Source organism: Macaca fascicularis, chromosome 6 (assembly GCF_037993035.2).
Source record: "Macaca fascicularis isolate 582-1 chromosome 6, T2T-MFA8v1.1".
Taxonomy (NCBI): domain Eukaryota; kingdom Metazoa; phylum Chordata; class Mammalia; order Primates; family Cercopithecidae; genus Macaca; species Macaca fascicularis.
In genome coordinates, this window is record NC_088380.1 from 153,865,511 (window position 1) to 153,886,162 (window position 20,652).

Genomic DNA, 20,652 nt, shown 5'->3' on the forward strand with positions numbered 1-20,652 from the left:
TATACAGAAAATTATCTGGGTGTGGTGGTACCCACCTATAGTCCCTGCCACTTGGGGGGCTGAAGCAGGAGGATCACTTGAGCCTGGGAGTTTGAGGCTGCTGTGAGCCATGTTCACACCACAGCACTCCAGCCTTGGTGACAAAGTAAGTGAGACTCTCTCTCAAAAAAAAAAAAAAGAAAAGAAAAAGAAAAAAAAAACTACTCCTCTTCTTTGGGTATAATAACCATTCCCAACATATACAACTCATGAGCTGCTGTGAGGATTAAATGAGGTAATCCAGTAAAGTGCTTAGAATTCTTTAATAATTGCTGTTTAGTATCTGACACCCTGGCCAGACTCTAAGTTACAAGAGGGTAAAAAATTTGATTTTTTTTCTGCTGAATTCTGAGATCAAAGTTTGCTGCCTGGAGCATAACAGGAGTTTGATAAGTACATGCTGGATTGAACTGAGCTGAATTGAGTTGAACTGAAGAAAGAAAATTCTGACAATTTCCATCACACTTCCTACACCCACTAGCCAGTGTGTGAAATTCACAACTTGTTAGATTCTGGCCTGAAAGAAAGAGGATCCTCTTTGTGGTTAATTCATTTATCCATTCATTCATACAATATAATCTTTTTAGCAGCTATTAAATGCCAGGCACTCTTCTAGGTGTTGGGGATACAGCAGTAAATAACATATTGAGGTTTAGCTCTTTGAGCTTATATTCTCAAAGAAAGAGGTAGGCAATAAACAACCATTACATCAACAAGGTTATTTTAGGTGGTGAAAAGTAGAATGAAGGAAATAAAGTGGACCACGGATTAGAGAGTGACTGCTTTGCTTGATGGTCAGGGAAGGCTTCTTGGAGGAGGTGACATTTGAGCTGAGGCTGAAAGACAAATTAATGGCCAAGGAATGGGTTTGGCCCTCTCATTTACCCCACTATAGCCTGCAATTTATCCTCACAGAGATTTCCTCTTCTAATTTAACTAACTACCTACATATTTTTTAAATAGTTTATTTAACATTTGTTTCACTGCTTTAATATAAGCTCTAGGGGAACACGTAGTGTGTTGTCTTTCTCACTCGTTGCATCCCCTAGACCTTGCAGAGCAGTCAAGAGTGAGTTGATTCATATTTCTGATTGGCAGTCTGCACTGATGATTCAGCCAGCTCTCTTGGCATGTGACTAAAGCAAGAGAGAGGTGGGCAGCTACAGATAAGACTGAAGAGGACTTTGAAGATGGGGGTCGGCTCCATTTAGAGCAGCTGCTACCAGGCAGCAGGGGGAGAAATAAAGCCCAGTGCCTCACAACAGAAGATTTTGGCTCTCATTAAAAAGAACGAAAGAAGGAAAAGCACAATAAAGCCAATTACGTTTTCCACCAAATTTTCTATAGTAACACTCATAGTACCTAGAAAGAGTAGACAAATAACATCTTCTAATTTATAAAGGGAAGTCAGAGCAGGTAGGCAACAGGGTTTTGTTTGTCTATTTGTTTTGCTTCTGAGCCATGGAAACATGATTTGATTTTAACAGATGATGATAATGCAGTCATGTGCTTAATGACATTTCGGTCAAATGTGGACTGCAAATATGAAGGTGTCCCCATAAGATTATAATACTGTATTTTTCCTGGACCTTTTATATATTTCGATATGTTTGGATACACAAATCCTTATCCATTGCATTACAACTGCCCACAGTATTCAGGACCGTGACATTCAGGACTGTACGGTGTTGTAACCTAGGAGCAATAGGCTGTACCATCTAGGTTTGTGTAAGTGCACTCTAGGATGTTTGCACAATGACAAAAATTGCCTAATGATGCTCTTCTCACAATGTTTCCCCATCATCAAGTGATGTGTGATGGTAGTAGTAATAAGAGGAAACCCAAATCTATATTCATCTGAGTTCTTCATTCATCTGAGTGACTAGGTTCCAGTTACTCTGCTAAGTGCTATACCTAGAATATCATGGAATCCTCCTGAAAAACCTATATTAAAGTAAATATCATTATTTTATCTGTTTATAGATGAGGAAGTTTACACAGGGACATTAAATAAAGTCAACTGCAAACAAGTGGAGGAGGTAAGATTCCAGTAAAGGCTTTCCGCTCACCCCTCCCCTCAGGCTGTCCCATGCCACTGTGTTCTCTGAGTTGCCTGATCTGAACATTATCTCCCCTACAGTCTCGTATAGGACATGGCACCAAGACTGAGACCAAGATTTTGTATCTACTTATTTGGAACTTGTGGGTATTTCATTAGGGTTGGGCAAATTTACCTCTGACCTATTTGAAAGAAAGGGTTTGCTAATGACTACCATAATCATGTAGAAGAAATCTAGCCAAATCCGCACACGTACCTATCAATGCCTCCAGAGATCCAACGTGTGTTGAAAGTTTGCTATTCCTAGGACATGGTGCCAAGGACTGTGAGATTAGATGCATGTATAGGCATATGATGTAAAAGGGAGGGAGGGAGGGAGAAAGTGGGGAAGAAGAGAAGGGGGAAGAGAGGAAGGAGAGAAGGAAGGAAGGAAAGGGAAGGGAGATAGGAAAGAAATATAAAATTAAGTAATAAATATATGAATATTACAGAAGGGCCAAAAGAGAGTAACAGATAAAGTGCATAGTAGAAAACTCTCGCACCTAAATGGAACATTGGGACAGAATCCAAGAAGGCTTCCTGGAGGTAGTGGCATCTAAGATAGGCTATGAAGGAGAAGAAGAATTTGCACGTAAGAAGATATAAGTGGGAAGAGTCTTCTGGTAAGAGGTAACAGTATCAGTTTTATTAAAACAGCTCAAATTCACTCTTTCTCCTATTTACCACAAATTAATAGAATTATAAAAACATATTTTAAATATATAAAGCAGATTTCAGCTCCTGTGTTTGGGCTATGCACTTATTAGCTCTCGTTTGGAAATAGTGGGCTTTAACATTTCTTGTCCAAGCGGGATAAAAAATGTTCCAATTATTCAGTCTACATAATGCCTCACAGCCTTCATAAAAAGAAAGCATTCCAAAGCAAATCCCGAATGTGCTTCCTGTTCTGCAGAAGAAAAAAAAATTGTCCTATCTGCTTCCTTCCCAGACATCTCTGCATTTTAATTAAATCATGAATATTATGAAAAGGAACCAATATTCTGATATGAAACAATATTTTAAAAGGATAACTGTGACTCTGATATCTATTTTGACCTTAGAGCCTTCCCCAGGATTAGGCAGCGTATTTCTTTTTGGACAGATGAGAACTTTAGAGGATTTGAAAGGAACCCAGGACACGAATCCAGGTGGCAAGATCTTAGTTTTCTGACCCGTAGGCTACCCCTTAGAGATACAGAGTAGGCACTTGAGTAATTGGGTTTAATGTCTTTTCAAGAAAACACTTTTAACCCAGCTTTCCTCTTGATTCTGAGAGGCCGTAATAGTAAATCTTTTAGGAGGTAGCAGGGGAGAAAATGCTGTACCTGTTGTTCTTACAGTAAGGGACCAGATCTGCTCATTCAGGGAGGACCTTCCCCTGGGAGTGTCACACGGCTCACAGCAGCTTGCACGAGGGTTCTGTTTGGCCTGCAGAGTATTATATTTTCTAATTCAAACTTCATGCCTTTAAACAGGGTATGTACTCACCAGTTCCTCTACATCTTGATTACGTCTGGAGAGATTTACACAATTACCTTTTCCTTTGCTGTTTCAGTCTATGAGCTTTGCTTTATGGCAGGGTTTCTCAACCTAAGCACTATTGATATTTTGGATAAGGTAATTGTTGTGTGGTTATGTGGGGGAGATGGGGCTGTTTTAGGATGTTTAGTAGTGTCACTGTGCTCTGCCCAATAGATGCCAGTAGCACACCTCCCATCCCCCAGTCAGGACAATCCAAAATGCTTCCTGACATCAGTGAACATCCCCGGAGGTGCAAAATTACCCTCCCACACCCTAGATTGAGAATCACTGCTTTACAGCAATACGGCCTCAGAAACCTGGGCTGTGATAATGGACACATTAACTGCACATTAGGCAGCATAATGAGGGTAAATAATATTTTGATTAGAAGAAAGGTGAACCAAGATCTGTGCGTAATTCTTCCTACCTTAGTTTCCTCACCTCATTCTCCCACAGGTCTGGTATATAAATCAAAACAATCTAGTATATGAAATAATATTTGTAAATGTGTTTTGAAAACGTAACCATATAAGGTTGTTACCATTTGGTCTTACCTAGATCTTTAGGCATCCACTGATACCGGCACATTGAAAAATGGCAGCTCTATTTAAGGATAAATCATTTAAACTAGAAGGCATTCCATAAACCAAGTGCAGTGACAAGGAGTTGAACTTAGCAGTAAGAAATGTCACTTTGGTCACGAGAATGAATTTTCTTGGAGTCTCCTGTCTTCTTGGTATTTCTTGCTGATTGGAAAGCTAGTATTCTTTCATTTATTTAATCATGCATTTATTCAATATGTATTTGTTAAACATTAGTGTATGCCAGGCATGGTGCTGGGCACTAGGAATGCTTACACAACTTGTAGTTGTATATCAGGAAGTAGCTGTAGCAGACTTGTCTTCATGCAGAGTATGGACTAATAGAGAAAACATACAAGGAGCAAGAAAATGATAATGCATTTGGCAAGTGTATGATGGAGAATATTCAGCACCTTCTACGAGGGCCACCGAGCTCAGAGTTCAGGGTTAAGAAAGGCTTACTTGGGAAAATGAAACCAAAACTGAGATTTGAATGATGAACTGGGGTTGCCAGAAAAAGAGAGTGTGAAAATATTTCTGGCAAAGGGGATAGTATGTGTGTAGTGCTGGAGGAGGGGATATGGCATTAGAGGACACATGGAACAGAGAGTACATGAGGAGAATGGTGAGTGAGGCTGGGGATATCCCAAGAGCAATGAAACCTAATGAAGCTTTTTGGGAGGCAAGTGACATATGTACACACTGGAGATACTACTCTGGATACAGTGTGAAGAACAGACTGGAGGTAGTCAAGACAATAAGGAGAGTGGGAGTAACCCAAAGAGGCTGCTCCAATATCCAGAGAAGAGAAGATTGTGTCCAAAGTAACATAGTGGCAATGGGGTTGGAGCAAGGTCAAGGGATTGGAGATACTGACCTATTTAGAGAAAAGAGGGAAAATGGCATATGACTTAGTGATAGAGTGCATGAGTATGGGTGTTCAAGGAAGTTAGGAAGGCAGAGCCAAGAACGATTCTTGGGTGTTTGGGAGGGCTTTTGGAGGAAGCAACTGGAGTTAACTACAGCCATTGCTACTATTGACAAAAATGAAAGAGTTTATGGGGCGCCTGGTGAGTGTGGGTCCATGAGCTCAATGCCAACAAGCATTATCTCCTTTAAATCTTGTTATACCCCTGTGAGATAGGATGTATTATTCTCAGGACTCCAAGGCTCAGAATAACCTGTTCCAGGACCCACACCTGGTAATAACAGGGTCCTGATTTGGGCTGGAATCAAACCCGACAGACTGACTCCAGAGTCAGGTGGTTAAGCCTGCTCTCTTACCCACCACATAGAATATTATTGATTCCCTTGAATGTTTACCTTCTAGGTTTAAATCATAGGTTTTCTGGTGACTAAAGATAGTTTTGGAGGAACCATTCAATCATTTAAGCTCTTCAAATCTCAGTTTCCTCTGCCAAAATCTAGGTATTGGGATATCTCCTTTACAGGGCCTATGGAGTGAGTAAGTTAGTGCTAACACTAATAATGACAGAGCAAGCATTTATTGAATGCTGACTGTATTCCATGCTGCATTGTAAATACTTTACATGTATTAGCTAATTTAGTCCTCACAAGAGCCCTGGATGTAGCTTCAATTATTATCCCCATGTCATAGATGAAGAAACTGAGGCACAGATACATTAAATACCATACTCATATAGCAGATTTGTTGGAATGCAAACCTGGGTGAGCCTTTTTGGAGCCTGTGTTCTTCACTATGGTGTCATGCAGCCTCTGCTAAAAAGTGAGACCTTAAAAAGTGCTTGACACACCAAGAGCCTAGCACCTGGCATGTTAGATGTGCTCGGTGCTGACTATCATTTTTCTTCAATGTTAAGTTTATCGAGTTTTCAATAAGTGCCAGGCACTGTAATAGACAAATAAGATAGACATAGCTCCTGTCTTAATGCCTTTCTTAGACTACTAGAAAGCCATTTCTAATCATGATTTTTTTTTTTTTTTTAATATCATCAAGCCTCCTTTGCCCACGAGAAACTGGGAAATGTCAGCAGTTTCTGAGGAAGGCTTTAAAGAAGGCCAGGGAAGCCAGGGTTCATCAACAGCCAAATACACAGCCTGAACCACTCTGCTGTTGTGATTAGCCTGGGTGTTGGCCAAAAGACCACACCAAGGCCCTTGGAGGGCTACTGTCTTTCCTCCTTTCGTATTTGTGCATTTGATCACCACCTAGGTTAAAGAAAACATCTGGCTGATACAATAGAGGTAGAAAATGCTAACATCTGCTTGGTGGTCAGGAGGTTTTTATTTTTAATTGACAAAAGTTGTCTAAATTTATAGTATACAACATGGTGTTTAAACATATGTATACATTTTAGAATGGCTAAGTTAATTAACATATGCATTACCTCCCATACTTATTATTTACTTCTGAGAACACTAAAAATCTACTCAGCAATTTTCAAGTATACAATACTTTCTTATTGACTACAGTTACCAAGTTGTACAGTATATCTCTTGAATTTATTCCTCCTGTCTACCTGAAATTTTGTATCCTTTGTATCCCCAACCTCCTCTTACCCCAACCCCTAGTAATTACCACTCTGCTCTCTGATCTATGAGCTTGACTTTTTTAGATTCCACAGATGTGAGATCATCTGGCATTTGCCTTTCTGCGCCTGGCTTATTTCACTTAACATAATGTCCTCTAGATTCATCTGTGTTGTCACAAATGACAGGCTTGCTTTCTTTTTCCAGGCTGAATAATATTTTGTCTTTCCACCGGAAGGGATATCAAAGAGACTCTTATCCCATAATGCCACAGGGGAATCTGAGTGGTGGAAACATTAAGTGGTAATGTGGAAGAGGAAACTCATAACTTCATTGTGTCTGTTTTACTTTCTGTACTCCACCTTCTCCGTCTATAAGTGGGCAGATCTTCCAGAAAAGATCTCCCAGTTTCCTTCAAAGGAAATTCCTTCAAATTCCAACATGCTATGAATCTAAGTGTTTAATCGCACAGTTTCCTATTTGCTCATTAACATCATGTGGGTAAATAATACTTGGATTAGGTGTAAGAAGTGGTAATTAATTGTTCATGTTTGTTGATAATGTGGAGACAACTTGCTGTCTGTAATTTCCTTCCACTTGCTCGTAGAACCCTCTACAGGTGTTTATTGCTCTTCCCAAAGATGAAGTGTAATCGTTGTGTGGACCCAGGTGTAAATAATCTTTTCAGTAAACACATGGATCTGATGGCCATTTTAAGTTCATTTAGAGAGCGTTTACTAAACTTAGCAAATATTAAACATTAAAAAAATAATGATCTGGGTGGTAGAATGACGAGTCATTTTTATTATCTTGTTATCTGTGTTGTCATTAGCATCACAGCTAACATTTACTTAGCATTCACTCTGTGTCAAGTGCTGTGCTTTGTTTAGATTATTTTATTTCATCCTCATGACAAGCCTATGAAGGAGAAACTACTATTTTCCCATTTTACAGAGGAGTAAAGTGAGTTTAAATCAAAATAAAGTTATGCAATCTATTCAAGGTGACACAGAAAGTCGTTTCATTGGGATTCAAACCCAGGCCATCTGTTCATAGTTCATTCTCTTAACTATGGTAAAGTCTTTCCAATGCTCTCAAGTTTCTGTTAGAAACACAAAGAGTATTACTTTATGTGAAAAAAATGCAAGTTTTTAAATAGTAATATCAGAGTTGTTTTTAAAATAAAGCTTGTTATTTATTTTTTTCTGTTTTAGTTTCCTGAATTTGGTTTAAACTGCTATTAAAGAGCAATCTTTTTAAAACACATCTTCAGCATGCTGTAAAATACTTTTTAGAAAAATATTCTCTCTCAGGTATGTCTGATGAGAAGCTGTGCTTTACATGAATCATTGACTGAAAAAAGAAGAGGCACATAAATTCTGAAGCATGTGTGAATGGTAAGCTGTAAAAAATTGCCATCAGTTTTCCTTGGAAAATAGGGACTTAATATCAATATTTGGAAATCATTAGTGCTTGAATATCATTGGTATAGACCTGCCAACATAAAATTACCTGGTATATTTGATTAATGGCGTAGAGTGAGACGTGCACATGGACAAATGACTGTGCCATAATTTTGGGAAAGGTTGCTTTAAATCGTAATCAGAAAAATCACTCATGAAACAATAGATAATAATGGCCCTTAAGAAACAGCTAATAAAATTATGGAAATATCATCCACAGTAAAAACTAAAATGAAAAAACAACAGATCTTATGTTCCCTAAACTGTAAGCTGAAAGGACATGGTCAGGTCTCAAGGCTGCCAAATTTAAGTGATCTCAACAATGCCTTGAAAATTGCTTTTAGGCACTGAACAAAACTGTAACATTTACAAATTCCAATGGTGATCCTGGGCAAAGATAGCACAGTGAGCTTCAGACCACAGACAGGATTTTACTACGAGAGGGGAGGTATGAAGACCTCTACGTTGGAAGCAAAAACAAAACAAACAAAAATAGTTGAGTTTAGAGGTGAGGTTGAATTTTCACAATACAACTATAAGGAAGATTATGTTACTGAAAATTCTCCATTGAGGTGAAATGCCCTAGGATTTAGGTCCTAAAACATCAGAGTACTTCCATGCTTAGAATCCTGAAAGCTTCCCATTGTACCCAGAATAAAACACAATTATTTACCATGGCTTTACACACCTGAACTTGCCTCTGCTTCCCTCCACGACTTCAACATAGACACTTCCCCTACTGACCAATCCAGGCATCCTGGCCTTCCTTCTGGCCATGCCTGGATTGCTTCTGTCCAGGGTCTTTGCGCTTGTTGTTTCCTGTGTCTAAACACTCTTCCCATGGGTTTTTTGAACATGGTTTCTACTCATTATTTGGGTCTTAGCTTAAACGTCACCTCTTCAGAAAACCCTTCACAGAAAAGCCCTCTAATAATGTAGCATTCCCCATTCCCTCATTTAGCCACTCCCACATGAGACGGAGTCTTGCTCTGTCACCCAGGCTGGAGTGCAGTGGCATGATCTTGGCTCACTGCAACCTCCACCTACAGGATTCAAACGATTCTCCTGCCTCAGCCTCCTGAGTAGCTGGGATTACAGGCGCCTGCCACCACACCCAACTAATTTTTGTATTTTTAGTAGAGACGGGGTTTCACCATGTTGGTCAGGCTGGTCTTGAACTCCTGACCTCATGATCTGCCTGCCTTGGCCTCCCAAAGTACTGAGATTACAGGTGTGAGCCACCGCACCAGGCCCATTTTATATTCTTTATAGCATATGTCATCATTGGAAAATATCTTGTGTCTTTGTAAGCTTGCATTTTCCAGTGTCCACCTCTGCACTAGAATGTGAGCTCCATTAATATCACAGACTGTGGCTATTTCGAGGGCTGCTGTGTTTCCAATACCTACTGCCCAATATATATTTACTGAATAAATGGATGAATAAAATTCAACATCCTTAACTCCAACCAAATTGGTATAAAGTTAGTTATACTCTCTTTTTTAAAGCTCTATATGATAGACTAAAAATAAATATACTAAGAAAAAGGCATAATGCTTACTGAAACCTTGAGCAAATAAACAGGAACCACCCACAATGTCCATGTGCTTAATTATTTATTCTTGGCTTTTAAATTCCATTAACTAACAACATAGGCAGTAAGTAGGATGATGCTGAGCCTGCTTAATGAGCAACATTTACAAAAAGGCAAGTGCTCTTCTCACACACCTCAGGCCCCAGCTTCAAGACGAGTCAGTCTAGAGAAGCTTGGTGTCTGGATTTGCCTGAGCCAAATGTTTAACCAAGAACAAGCCAATAACTCACCACCCTTTGCACAGCGGTAGCAATAGAACTGGTTAAGCCTTATCTGTCTCTTTTTCCTGTAGCTGATACTATTGTTGGACTACCTTGAATCGCATCCTCATTCCTTGCTGCAAAGCCTAGATTCTGTTGTGGCATCCTCCACTCAGGGATGATGATCCCATTCCAAACTCGGATGCAAGCCTATTTGTATAAAGCTAGTTAGGCTAATCCCATTCTCCTTGCCAATGGATGGCTTAGAAGTGGGCATCTGCTGGGAGGTGGAGATTGCAGTGAGCCGAGATCGTGCCAGTGCACTCCAGCCTGGTGACAGAGCGAGACACTGTCTCAAAAGAAAAAACAACAACAACAACAACAAAAAACAGAAGTGGGCATCTGACTTAGACTGTGGCAAAGGGGACATCAAAAGAAATTTTCTAGGGATATTGGAGGGAAAAGGTTTATTTAAAAAAAAATCAGAATGTCCTTTCACTTGACGTTGTTGGTTTATCTGAGTGTGACGCCCAGAATTGCATGCAGCAGTTGTCTTGGGACAAAGCTGACATTCCAAAGACAGCAAGGCAGGGAGATGGAGAGGATCTGAGTCCTCTATGCTGCGCTTCACCTAGGGAATTCATTAGCTCGGGGGCTCCCCGCCTTGTGACTTATGTGGAACGCTGGATTATTGCAATAACCTTTCAACCGATTCCTGCTTCTGACAGTGGTCCCTTAATTGAGCTGCTGCTAGAAAGAGCGTTTTTCAACTAGTGGCTCTCTATTTCATTCAGGCAGGAGTCCAACTATTTTTAATGGGTTATAAGGTCCCCGTCTTGCATCTGTCTGCCATGATCTGTCTCCATCTTTCACAACTTCTTCCTTTGCCTACTCAACTTCAGATACACTGGCCACAAGTCCAGTCCTTAAACATACTGGATGAGCTCTTGCCTCAGGGCATTTGTACTAGCTATTCCCTCTATCTGGAACTCTACTCCCCAGATATTCACATGACTTTTTTTTTTTTTTTTGCCTTCTTCAAATTGTTGCTCAAATGTCATCTTTTGCATGAAGTCTTGACCATCATATTTAAAAGAGAACACCATATCCCTGCACCCCCTGTTGGTTTATTTTCTTGCATTTATAGCCTCATATTTTATATTCCACTTGTTTATTACATCTATTATTTAGCCCCTCCACTATTGAATCTCCAGTGCCTAGAATGCCAAGCACATAGTAGGTGCTCAGTAGATATTTGCGGAAGAGGTCATTCTTTTACTGTTCCAGATATTTTGATAGCAGTTTTCTGTTGCAAGTGAAAGCATCTTGAAAGCATGATGGATTTCCCTTGAGTTGCCTTGATGTCCTGTGCCCTGCATTTTCAAGACAGTCAACCGTATCTTAAACTTACAGTCAGTGCGTCTAGCGGAAGATGAGCAGTAAAAAAATTGCTGGTGTAGGATTCAAAAATTTGCCTTCTGGACTCTATAAGACCTTGGGCAATTTAAGACTTATTTCTAGCTGCCTTCACCTCCTCATATTTATGAAGAAAATTAGGTCTACTATCTATAATATCTATACTATCTTTTTGTCTGCAATGCGGGATTATAAGACCGATTCTAGTTATCTCCTATGGATTATAGGATATATATGATCCATATATGTTAAAGTTAGAAAAGTTCTGTGTATCTATAATGGATTGTTTTGAATGAGCTATTTGATTCTTTAAAAATATCCGTTATTGTTGTATTAACAGTAATATTGATGTTTTTTGGTTGGTTGACATTTATTAGTTACTGAAGGCTATATTCATTCAATAAATATTTATTCAGCCCCTGCTTGGTGTCAGGTTACTTGCCAGGAGTGCTCTATCACAGTAGTTGAGAATACCAACTCTGAGGTCAGACTGGTGTGCAAATGGATATGTTGTTAAACTTTCTGAGTCTCAATTTCCTCCACTGTAAAATGGGCTTAAGCTGGCACCTGCCTCATATCTTAGTGTTGCAGCAAAGGTGGAATGAGATAACATGTTGAAAGCAATTATTAAGGAGTCTGATCTCATGAAGCCTGATTAAACAGAATTATCATTATCATTACTTTACCCTGGCCAGGTATTGTGCAGCACTTTCAAAGATCTTATTAACATATCCTTTCATCCTCCCAAGTTGGCGATCACCCAGGGAACCTGAGCAAATAGCACAAGAGAATAATTGAACCATGAATAAAATGTGGGTCTATGTACCCAGAAGTCCTAGCGAATTCCTGTTTCTACTTTAGGTCTCAGATTGGCTTCCAGTCTAGCCAATCTTACTCTAGCAAGCCTTCCCTGCTCTGTTCCCAGTGTGGGTTGGGTGACTTACTCTTTTTCTAGTACTCTCCACAATCACATTGGATTGTCATTAAAAACCATGTGGTGATGCCCTCAGGAAAGTGTACAGTGCTTAATGGAGGGGAGCAACAGTGTTTTGTCCATGACTGACCTCATCGTCCAGCCCAGTGCCTAGCACATACTAGGTGCTCCATAAATATTTGTTAATTAAACACATTTCAAGTGATTGGCATTAGGGAAGAGGAGAAATAAATAGTCACAGTTCTTTTCTCTTTCTTGGCTAGGAAATATTTAATTACCTAATGCTTACAAAGAGAACAGGATGTTTGCCTTCAGTGTTATGCAAAGAACCTGCTTCCCTTCCTCCAGCTTTCACTTCTCACCAGCCCACCTGCAGAGTACAGCAAGCCTTCTCACATCAAAACATTCTGCATCACAGCTGAGAAAAAATGCTTTCATCTTGCACAACTTGTTCCTAATCAGTCCAATTTTTCTTCTGGCAGATTGGAGCGCCATGCAAAGTGAAGTTGCATAGGAAATTCCCTTGTAGCCTACTGGGTGCAGAGAAGAGATCTCCACTTCTTTTTCACACACAGAGGAAAGGTTTTCACTCCCTTCCGTGCCCGAGGCAGAGAACTCGGCTGCACAGTATCTCACATTTATTGGCATTCTTGTTTCCTTTAAATGCACTCAAAACACCTGCAGATTTTCTGTCTTCTCTGCTCTTAGAATAGCCCTCTGATGTAAGGAAAGAAAGAACAGAATTTCTCAAAGTGCCTCTTGGATCAAACTATTAGAATTGTTTGGGATGGGTCGGGTGCAGTGGCTCCTGCCTGTAATCCTAGCACTTTGGGAGGCTGAGGAAGGTGGATCACGGGTCAGGAGTTCGAGAGCAGCTGGGTCAATATGGTGAAACCCCGTCTCTGCTAAAAATACAAAAAACAGCTGGGCGTAGTGGCGGGCGCCTGTAATCCCAGCTACTCAGGAGGCTGAGGCAGGAGAACTGTTTGAACCCAGGAGGTGGAGGTTGCAGTGAGCTGAGATCACGCCACTGCATTCCAGCCTAGGCGATAGAGCAAGGCTCCATCTCAAAAAAACAAAACAAAAATAAATAAATAAAAATAAATAAAAATAATTATTTGGGATGCTTGTGAAATATGCAGGTTCTTTGACTCTGTCCCAGACCTAGTGAATCAGAATCTCTAGAGGCAGAATCTAGTAATATGCATTTTAACATCCTTCTCAGGGTATTCATATGAACAATAATGTTGGAAAATCATTTAGTATCCTGTCTAAGATCACTAACTGGGTAGCTGAACCAAGTTTAAAGTGAGGGATTATCTGATTTCAAATTGGTGCCTAATTAAAAATCCCCTTGAGTTGTTGATTTAGAAAGCTTCTGTCAAAAAAGACAGGATTCCTTCTTCCCGAAATGGGAATTCTTCTCAGTGCCAGCCCTTCACCCTGTATTCAGGAGTGGGAAGAGCAAGGCAAGTAAGATTCCGTTTTCTATCATTTAGGCTAAGATCTATGGGGTGAAGTTACAATTATTGTAACTAAACATCTAAACATCTAAGAAAGGTTATTTGTCAATCACGGACTTCTTTCTATAAAATGAGGTGAAGGTCACAAGTCTTTATACTGTTTTGAGACAACCCAATTGTTGTTTTTTGTTTTTTTTTTTTTCTGTTGACAGCAGAGTCACAATCACTGAAAGCAAGCTGAAAAATCATTCCTATAATCCTCGGATTACTTAAACATCCATGCAAAATGAAACATTATTGCAAATGTTATAGAGGATTCCTCTTTGCAAGGAAGTCACAGGTGTTGGCTTTTACTTTAGGGTATATGAAATACACCTCACATCGACAGTCACATTGATATTTTTCTCTCATTAGAAAGCACAATCAATAGAATGCCTCATCCTTCCCTCTACATGAGTGATCTTTTCAGAGGGAGGGAAGGAAAAAAATGTTATGCCCATGTAGCAAAACAGAATAAATATCACAATTATTTCCCATGAATAAGATGAAGTGACCTGTGTTGACAGACATCAAAGAACTGTAGAATGAGGAACAAACAAAGCACCCTAGAATTGCAGTATCGGAAAGAAAATGGTTATATGCTGTAGTTGGAATAAAAACAGAAACCGCACCAGATAATTCTTTTTCCCATGTACAAAATCAGACACCAAGTCTCAAGAAGTTGTCTGATATCGAGTGGGCAATTTCTCCATATAAAGTACTTCTAATGATGAAATAATGTAAAATTTCATGCAATGAAATCATATGTTATATGAAATACGCCTGCTAAGCAAATCAAATACAAGCATTGCACATGGTAAATCAGAACCTTTAAATGTGTAAGTGTCTTCCAATAACTCAACTAAGTCAACAATGTTTTTATGGCATCCTAACCACCAGCATATCAGTGAAAGTTTAGGTCATCAAAATTGTTTGTTGACTGCATGTCCACATGATCTGCATAAGTTATGTGATCTCATTCAGTTCAATGGTTCCAAACACCATCTGCATGCTGAGGCCTCCCCAGGTTCTATCTCCATCTCTGAGACTGTCTCTCTAAGACATATATGTGACTCATATATATACATACAACTTCCTTCTTGATGTTTATACTTTGTGCCTCATAGCTACTTCATATTAATTATGTTCAAAACAAAGCTCATGATTTTTCTCCCCAAATATCTTTCTTTTTCAGGTTTCCTGGTGTTAGTAACTGGAGCCCACCAACCACCCAGTTGTTCAAAGCTAAAACCTGAAAACTATCTTAATTCCTTAATTTACTTCTCCCCTAAAATGCAGCCTATTGCCTCCAAAACAAGCCTGGAACCTGTTTTCTCTTCATCTGCACCTTCTCCGCTCTAATAAAGCCACATTGTCTCTCATAAGACTTCCTATAAAGCCCAAGGAATGCTATTTTTGAGAATGTGTCCCAGTGACATAATCACAGTAGCTAATTATGATTACTAAATCATGTCTATGTGCTATGTTGTTTAAAATATATGTCTAATTATATTATCATAAGAGTTCTTCAAGATAGCTCTTATTATCCCAATTTTACATATCAGGAAATAGAATCACGAAAAGTTTGAGGTAACTTACTCCATGCCCATAAGTAGTGAAGCTAAATTTGAACCAGGTATTTTTAACTGTGAAACATATGCTCTTAATCACTATATCACACTGCTTTTCCTGGATAAATGTAAAGATTTTACTATTAGGTGTTCATAACAATGTTATAAATATTGAAAGTCTAGGTAAATAAAACTAGGGTATATGTACCTCTTATTATACGAAAGATGATCCTATACATTCTTAAGTAAAAACATCAATTTACAAAATAGTATTTCCATTATGACTCCATTTTGGTAAAAAAAATAATATGGATATTGTTTGATGTAAACTAAGCAATTCCTTGCACAGTATTTGATACACAGTACTTGTTTCTTGACTGAATCAATTAATGACCATATATGCATAATCAAGAGGTTAGAAAAATATACCATAAATTTTTAACAATGCTAATCTGTGGGTTGTAGGTTTCTGAATGACATTTATTTTCTGATTTTTATTGGTTAAATTTAAACTTTTCTACACTGAGAATATATTGTTTTAGTAATCAGAAAAATAAAAGAATAAATGTTATGGTTTTTTAAATTATTTAAGGTTTGTCTTGAATGTTTTCTTCCCACAAGTCTATTTTTCTCCACCAAATGTGTGAGATTCCTACCTCTCTGGTAGTCAAAGCATTGTAGTCTTTAGCCTAAGTACTTTTATCTGCAGCTCATTTTACCTTGTGTTTATTTGATGTGATGCTTTACTCTTCCAGGCCATACTCTGTCTCCTCTTCAATGGTGCATTTCTTGAGAACTTGGACTATATTTTATTTATCTTTACAACCTTCTTACTTTCTGAGACAGTACCCTGGATATAGTAAGCACTCACCAAATGCTTATTGTCGAACTCATAGTATAATTCATTTAAAGCCCTATAGAATAATTTGACATGTGAAAAAATTCTAGTCTACTACTTGATACCCAAGATGTACATAAGTATCTTGCACCAAGATGCAAATTGAACATTTTATAACAACCTATTGGTAATGGTCTGATATATATTATATATAACATATATTATTATATATGTATTATATGTGTTACATATATTAATACATGTGTGTTATATATAATATGTAATATATATTTTATATGTATTATATATAATATTGTATATTATATATGTATCACATATGTATATTATACACATATATGTATGCATATATATAATATATACACATATATGTATATGTGTATACACACACACACACACCCCCTCCTAGCCCTTATAGCCATAATGGGTAACTATACTATTATCCCCATTCTGCACATGAGGAAAACTGAAGCATGGAGACATTAGCTTGCCAAGGTAACTAGCTAGAAAGTGATAGAACTGAAATAGAAAAAGCTATTAATAGGAATAAGTAACATGGAAGGGAAAGCTGAATAATTTTTATTGACTTTGATTGTATAGAAAATTAACTTGGGTAGATTATGCCAATTAAACCAAAGGAAACCTGATTTTTAACGAGTAGCAAGTGAAAGTCTTTTATTAATTCACTCAACAAATATTCAACTTCCATTGAGGCAGTGTTAGTGCAGGTTAAATGACATCTAAGATATGTTGGCTAGGGAACCTCCATGCCAGTGGCTGTGTGTTTGTGACTAACCTAATTCTTCTTTTAAAAAAGTTTCTCCCTTTATTCACTATTTTAAAGTGCATTTTCCAAACAAAATAGGGATCAATTGTCATTTTGATCCTGACTCTGACCCAACTAACAGTCAGTTCAAGCAGGCTACTTTTGTATTGTGCACAGTAAACATTTCAACCTATCTTCAGTTCACATGTATTCATAATGATCATCTAAGGGCATGTGTGTAAAATGCACGTTCCAGGCCTTCATTCCAGACTACTAAGTCAGAGTCTCTATTTTCAAAACAATGTTTAAAAAGCAGGGGCTTTGGAGTCCCAAAGACTAGGTTTGAAAACTGCATCACCCATTTATAAGCTATAGTGCCTTTGGCAATGTACTTAATATTTTTTGTTTGTTTGCTTGACTTCAATATCCTCATAGGTAATGTGGGAATAAAAATTCTTACCTGTCATAAGGTTTTGGTGAAGATTAATTTAGAATGAAGCTCTAATTATAATAATATTTATAATAATAGCTTACAAATATCGAGTACTTACAAAGTATTGAGCACTATGGCCAATGCTGTATCTGTATTATCTTAATAATTTGTCTTAAGCAAATAATAAGTCTGCAATTGGTAAGACTTATAGTTACAGCAAACACTCCGAATTCTCATAATTGATGGGAAGCCAGTCACAAGGACAAGATTAAGATTTAAGTGCAGAGTGAGAGAATAATGGATTACTTGGAACAAGTCCTCTAGCTTTGTGATGCCCAATGCTAGTCCACTACATTAGAATTAACTGGGTAAACTAACACACATTGTATCACCCTGACCCTTGAAACTCTAACTTAGTAGCTCTTGGAGACCTGGGAGTCTCTATTATTTAAAAAGTTCAAATGATTTTGAATCATGGCCAAGATTTGAAACAATGTATTCACTTGAGCTTCCTTTTCTTAAGATCCATGAGGTTAGAGAGTAGGTCATTTTTTTTCTTTCCTTTTTAAAAAAATTTCTAATGTCTAGTACAGTGCTGTCATATAGAAGACACTCAAAATTCTTTTTTTTAGGTGACATAAAATGGGATTGATAGTTTCTATCTGTCTTCATAGGGGCTTTAGAAGGATCTTTTGTAAGGCTCTATTTGACAATTCATCTCAAAAATAGAGGATGCTATATACAAATATAATATTAGATCCAGTAATCCCACTACTTGGTCTATATTTACAAAATAAAATCAGTACATAGAAAAGAAATCTGCTCTCCCATGTTTATTGCAGCTCTAGTAGCAATAGCCAAATTATGGACACAACCTGAGTGTCCATAAACAGATGAATAGATACATACAGTTTTATATATATATATAAATATATAAAATATTTGTGGCAACATGGATAAACATGAAAGGCATTATATTAAGTGAAATAAGCCAGGCACAGACAAATACCACATTTTCTCACTCATATGAGGAACCTAAAAAAGTCGATCTCATAGAAGTAGAGAATAGTAAATAGTGGTTACCAGAGGCCTGGGGGGTGGTAGGAAGATGGAAAGAGATTGGTCAATAAATATAAAGTAACAGATCTGAGGAATAAGTTTTGTTCTTTAGCACGGTAGGGTGAGTAGGTTAACAATATCATATGGTATATCTCAAAAGAGAGAGAGGATTTAGAATCTTCTTACCACAAAGAAATAATAAATGTATGAGGTAATGGATATGCTAATCATCTTGGTTTGATATCATTACACAATATACACATATCGAAACATCACACTCTACCTTATAAATATGTGCAAACATTGTGTCAATTTATTTTAAATATAATTTTATATAGATTTATTTATTAATTTATTTTAGTGTGCTTTCTCCTACTTTGTAAACATAGAGTATTTGGTTTTTGGTCACCCACTATTAGATTCTCTACAAAAGAATTATAGCAAGATTGTAAATAAACTACCTTTTCCAAATTACTCAGATTAATTTTTGCTCAAATCATTTTTTACTCAGAACTGAAGTGCTACAGAATGACCTGAAGTTCACATGCATTTATGCATGTTAGTTTGTGTATAGTGTTCAATCCTGTCAACTGTTCACTTCATCATTCTTTAAAACTAGTTTTACACCTGTGTTTTACCACATCTAAAATCTAAAGCTACCATCAAAGCAGCAAAATCTGTTTCAGGCAAGCCCTACTGCATTCTGCTAGAAGAGCTAAACCATGATTTAAAACACCCAGAAGTACTATTCTAGTTCCTTCCAATTGCCTGTCATCCAGTGTTTTGTAATGCAGACACCCTTAGGGAGAATCATGGGGGTCTCCAAGCCCAGGCTTATGAAAGAAGAAAATAAAGAAAAATAAACAGTTCTTCAGGAGGAGGAAAACTAATGCATTATCCCAGGTAAAGGGCCCTGGAATAGGAAAGTCTCCTGAGAACCAGAAAGGCAATTATATGCTAAGATTGGGATTCAATGTTCCCATAAGTCATATGACCAGACTTGAATTCTTCAGTCTCCCTCCGCACTTCATGTATTGCCAATGGTCCTCCACATAGAATGGAAGGGAGAGAATTATGACTGACAGTCTTAAAGTGTTTGGACTCAGAATTCTACAGCGCTGATGACCATCCTGAAACAAGGCTTGCCTACTTTAGCCTCTGTCTCTGCAAACCTATTTTACTGAAAGTTCATTTCAGTGCTGCCTCATTGGTAGGAACAAAATAAATATCAACAGAAAAAAAAAAACCAGGAGATAAAGAGAGAAAGAAATTATTAAATCTATTTCTAGCTTAGAATGCAATTCTAGGGTGTGTGGGGACTTAGATTCGTGAAAGCAAAGATGAAAGTGTTTAATTTTGAAACCAGCACAAACTCCCAAGGAGGCAAGGAAAAGGGTATGGGGATTTCTCCTACCTTCTGTGGTCCCAATCTCGATAGTGCCTTTCACTTGACTGAAGCACCATAGTGTGTCCTGGGTGAGTGTCCCAATTCCTGAAAGCAACACAAGGAGATACTTCAGGTTAGGTAAGAGCTTCCAGTTGTTCTTAGGAGACCAACAAGAAAAGAAATATATAGCAGAATCTATGCATTTCTAAAAGGAGACTTGCACACCAGGTATCATCTCGTCAGAGAAGAGACCCTAGTGAGTCCTGAGAGAACGGTCAGTCTGCAAGTACCACGTCCTGCTGTGAATCACTGCTCTGTCTCCTCCGTCTGACCAGGCCAGGACCAGTTTGAACTGGAGCAATTGGAGTTTGTTCCTTCTCAGGCCCTGGCAGCGTCTTGGAGTGGTTACGAAGGGCTTGCAGTCATCCCCTGTGTGACTGGCCCTTTTCACGGGAATACTAATGCTTTTGATTGTTTCCCTTCTGTGATGGTGGGGAAGAGAAAGAGGCAGTTCGTTAGGGGGTGAGAGGAAAAGAAAGGCAACATTTTTTTTTTTTAACTGGGCTTCACAGCTTGCATGGTTGAGTGGCCAGTAAGGGGTCAGATACCCAGAGCACTTCCATCTCTCTTGTTCACTTCTTGACTGCTTGCCAAAGTCAGGCTGACTGCAGAGTAGGGAAAAACAAAACAAACAAACAAAAAAAAAACAAAGCTGGGGATG

General features: G+C 38.3%; 1 protein-coding gene across 16 annotated transcripts in view; it reads right to left on the reverse strand.

Annotated features, from left to right (window-relative positions):
* The window catches only part of PPP2R2B (protein phosphatase 2 regulatory subunit Bbeta), a 484,188-nt gene extending 463,854 nt beyond the window's left edge, over nt 1-20,334 (reverse strand). For 8 of the 16 annotated variants that reach the window (XM_005558153.4, XM_065546920.1, XM_073994540.1 and 5 more), the window contains exons 1-2: nt 20,157-20,334; nt 19,959-20,036 (exon numbers count right to left, since the gene is read on the reverse strand). In XM_005558153.4, coding sequence (XP_005558210.1) covers nt 19,959-20,036; nt 20,157-20,166 — 88 coding nt within the window. In that variant the 5' untranslated portion in view covers nt 20,167-20,334. The remainder of the gene's footprint in view (nt 1-19,958; nt 20,037-20,156) is intronic. The other 8 variants (XM_073994542.1, XM_005558159.3, XM_005558150.4 and 5 more) reach the window with 2 other exon arrangements.
* Nucleotides 20,335-20,652: the final 318 nt, after the last annotated feature.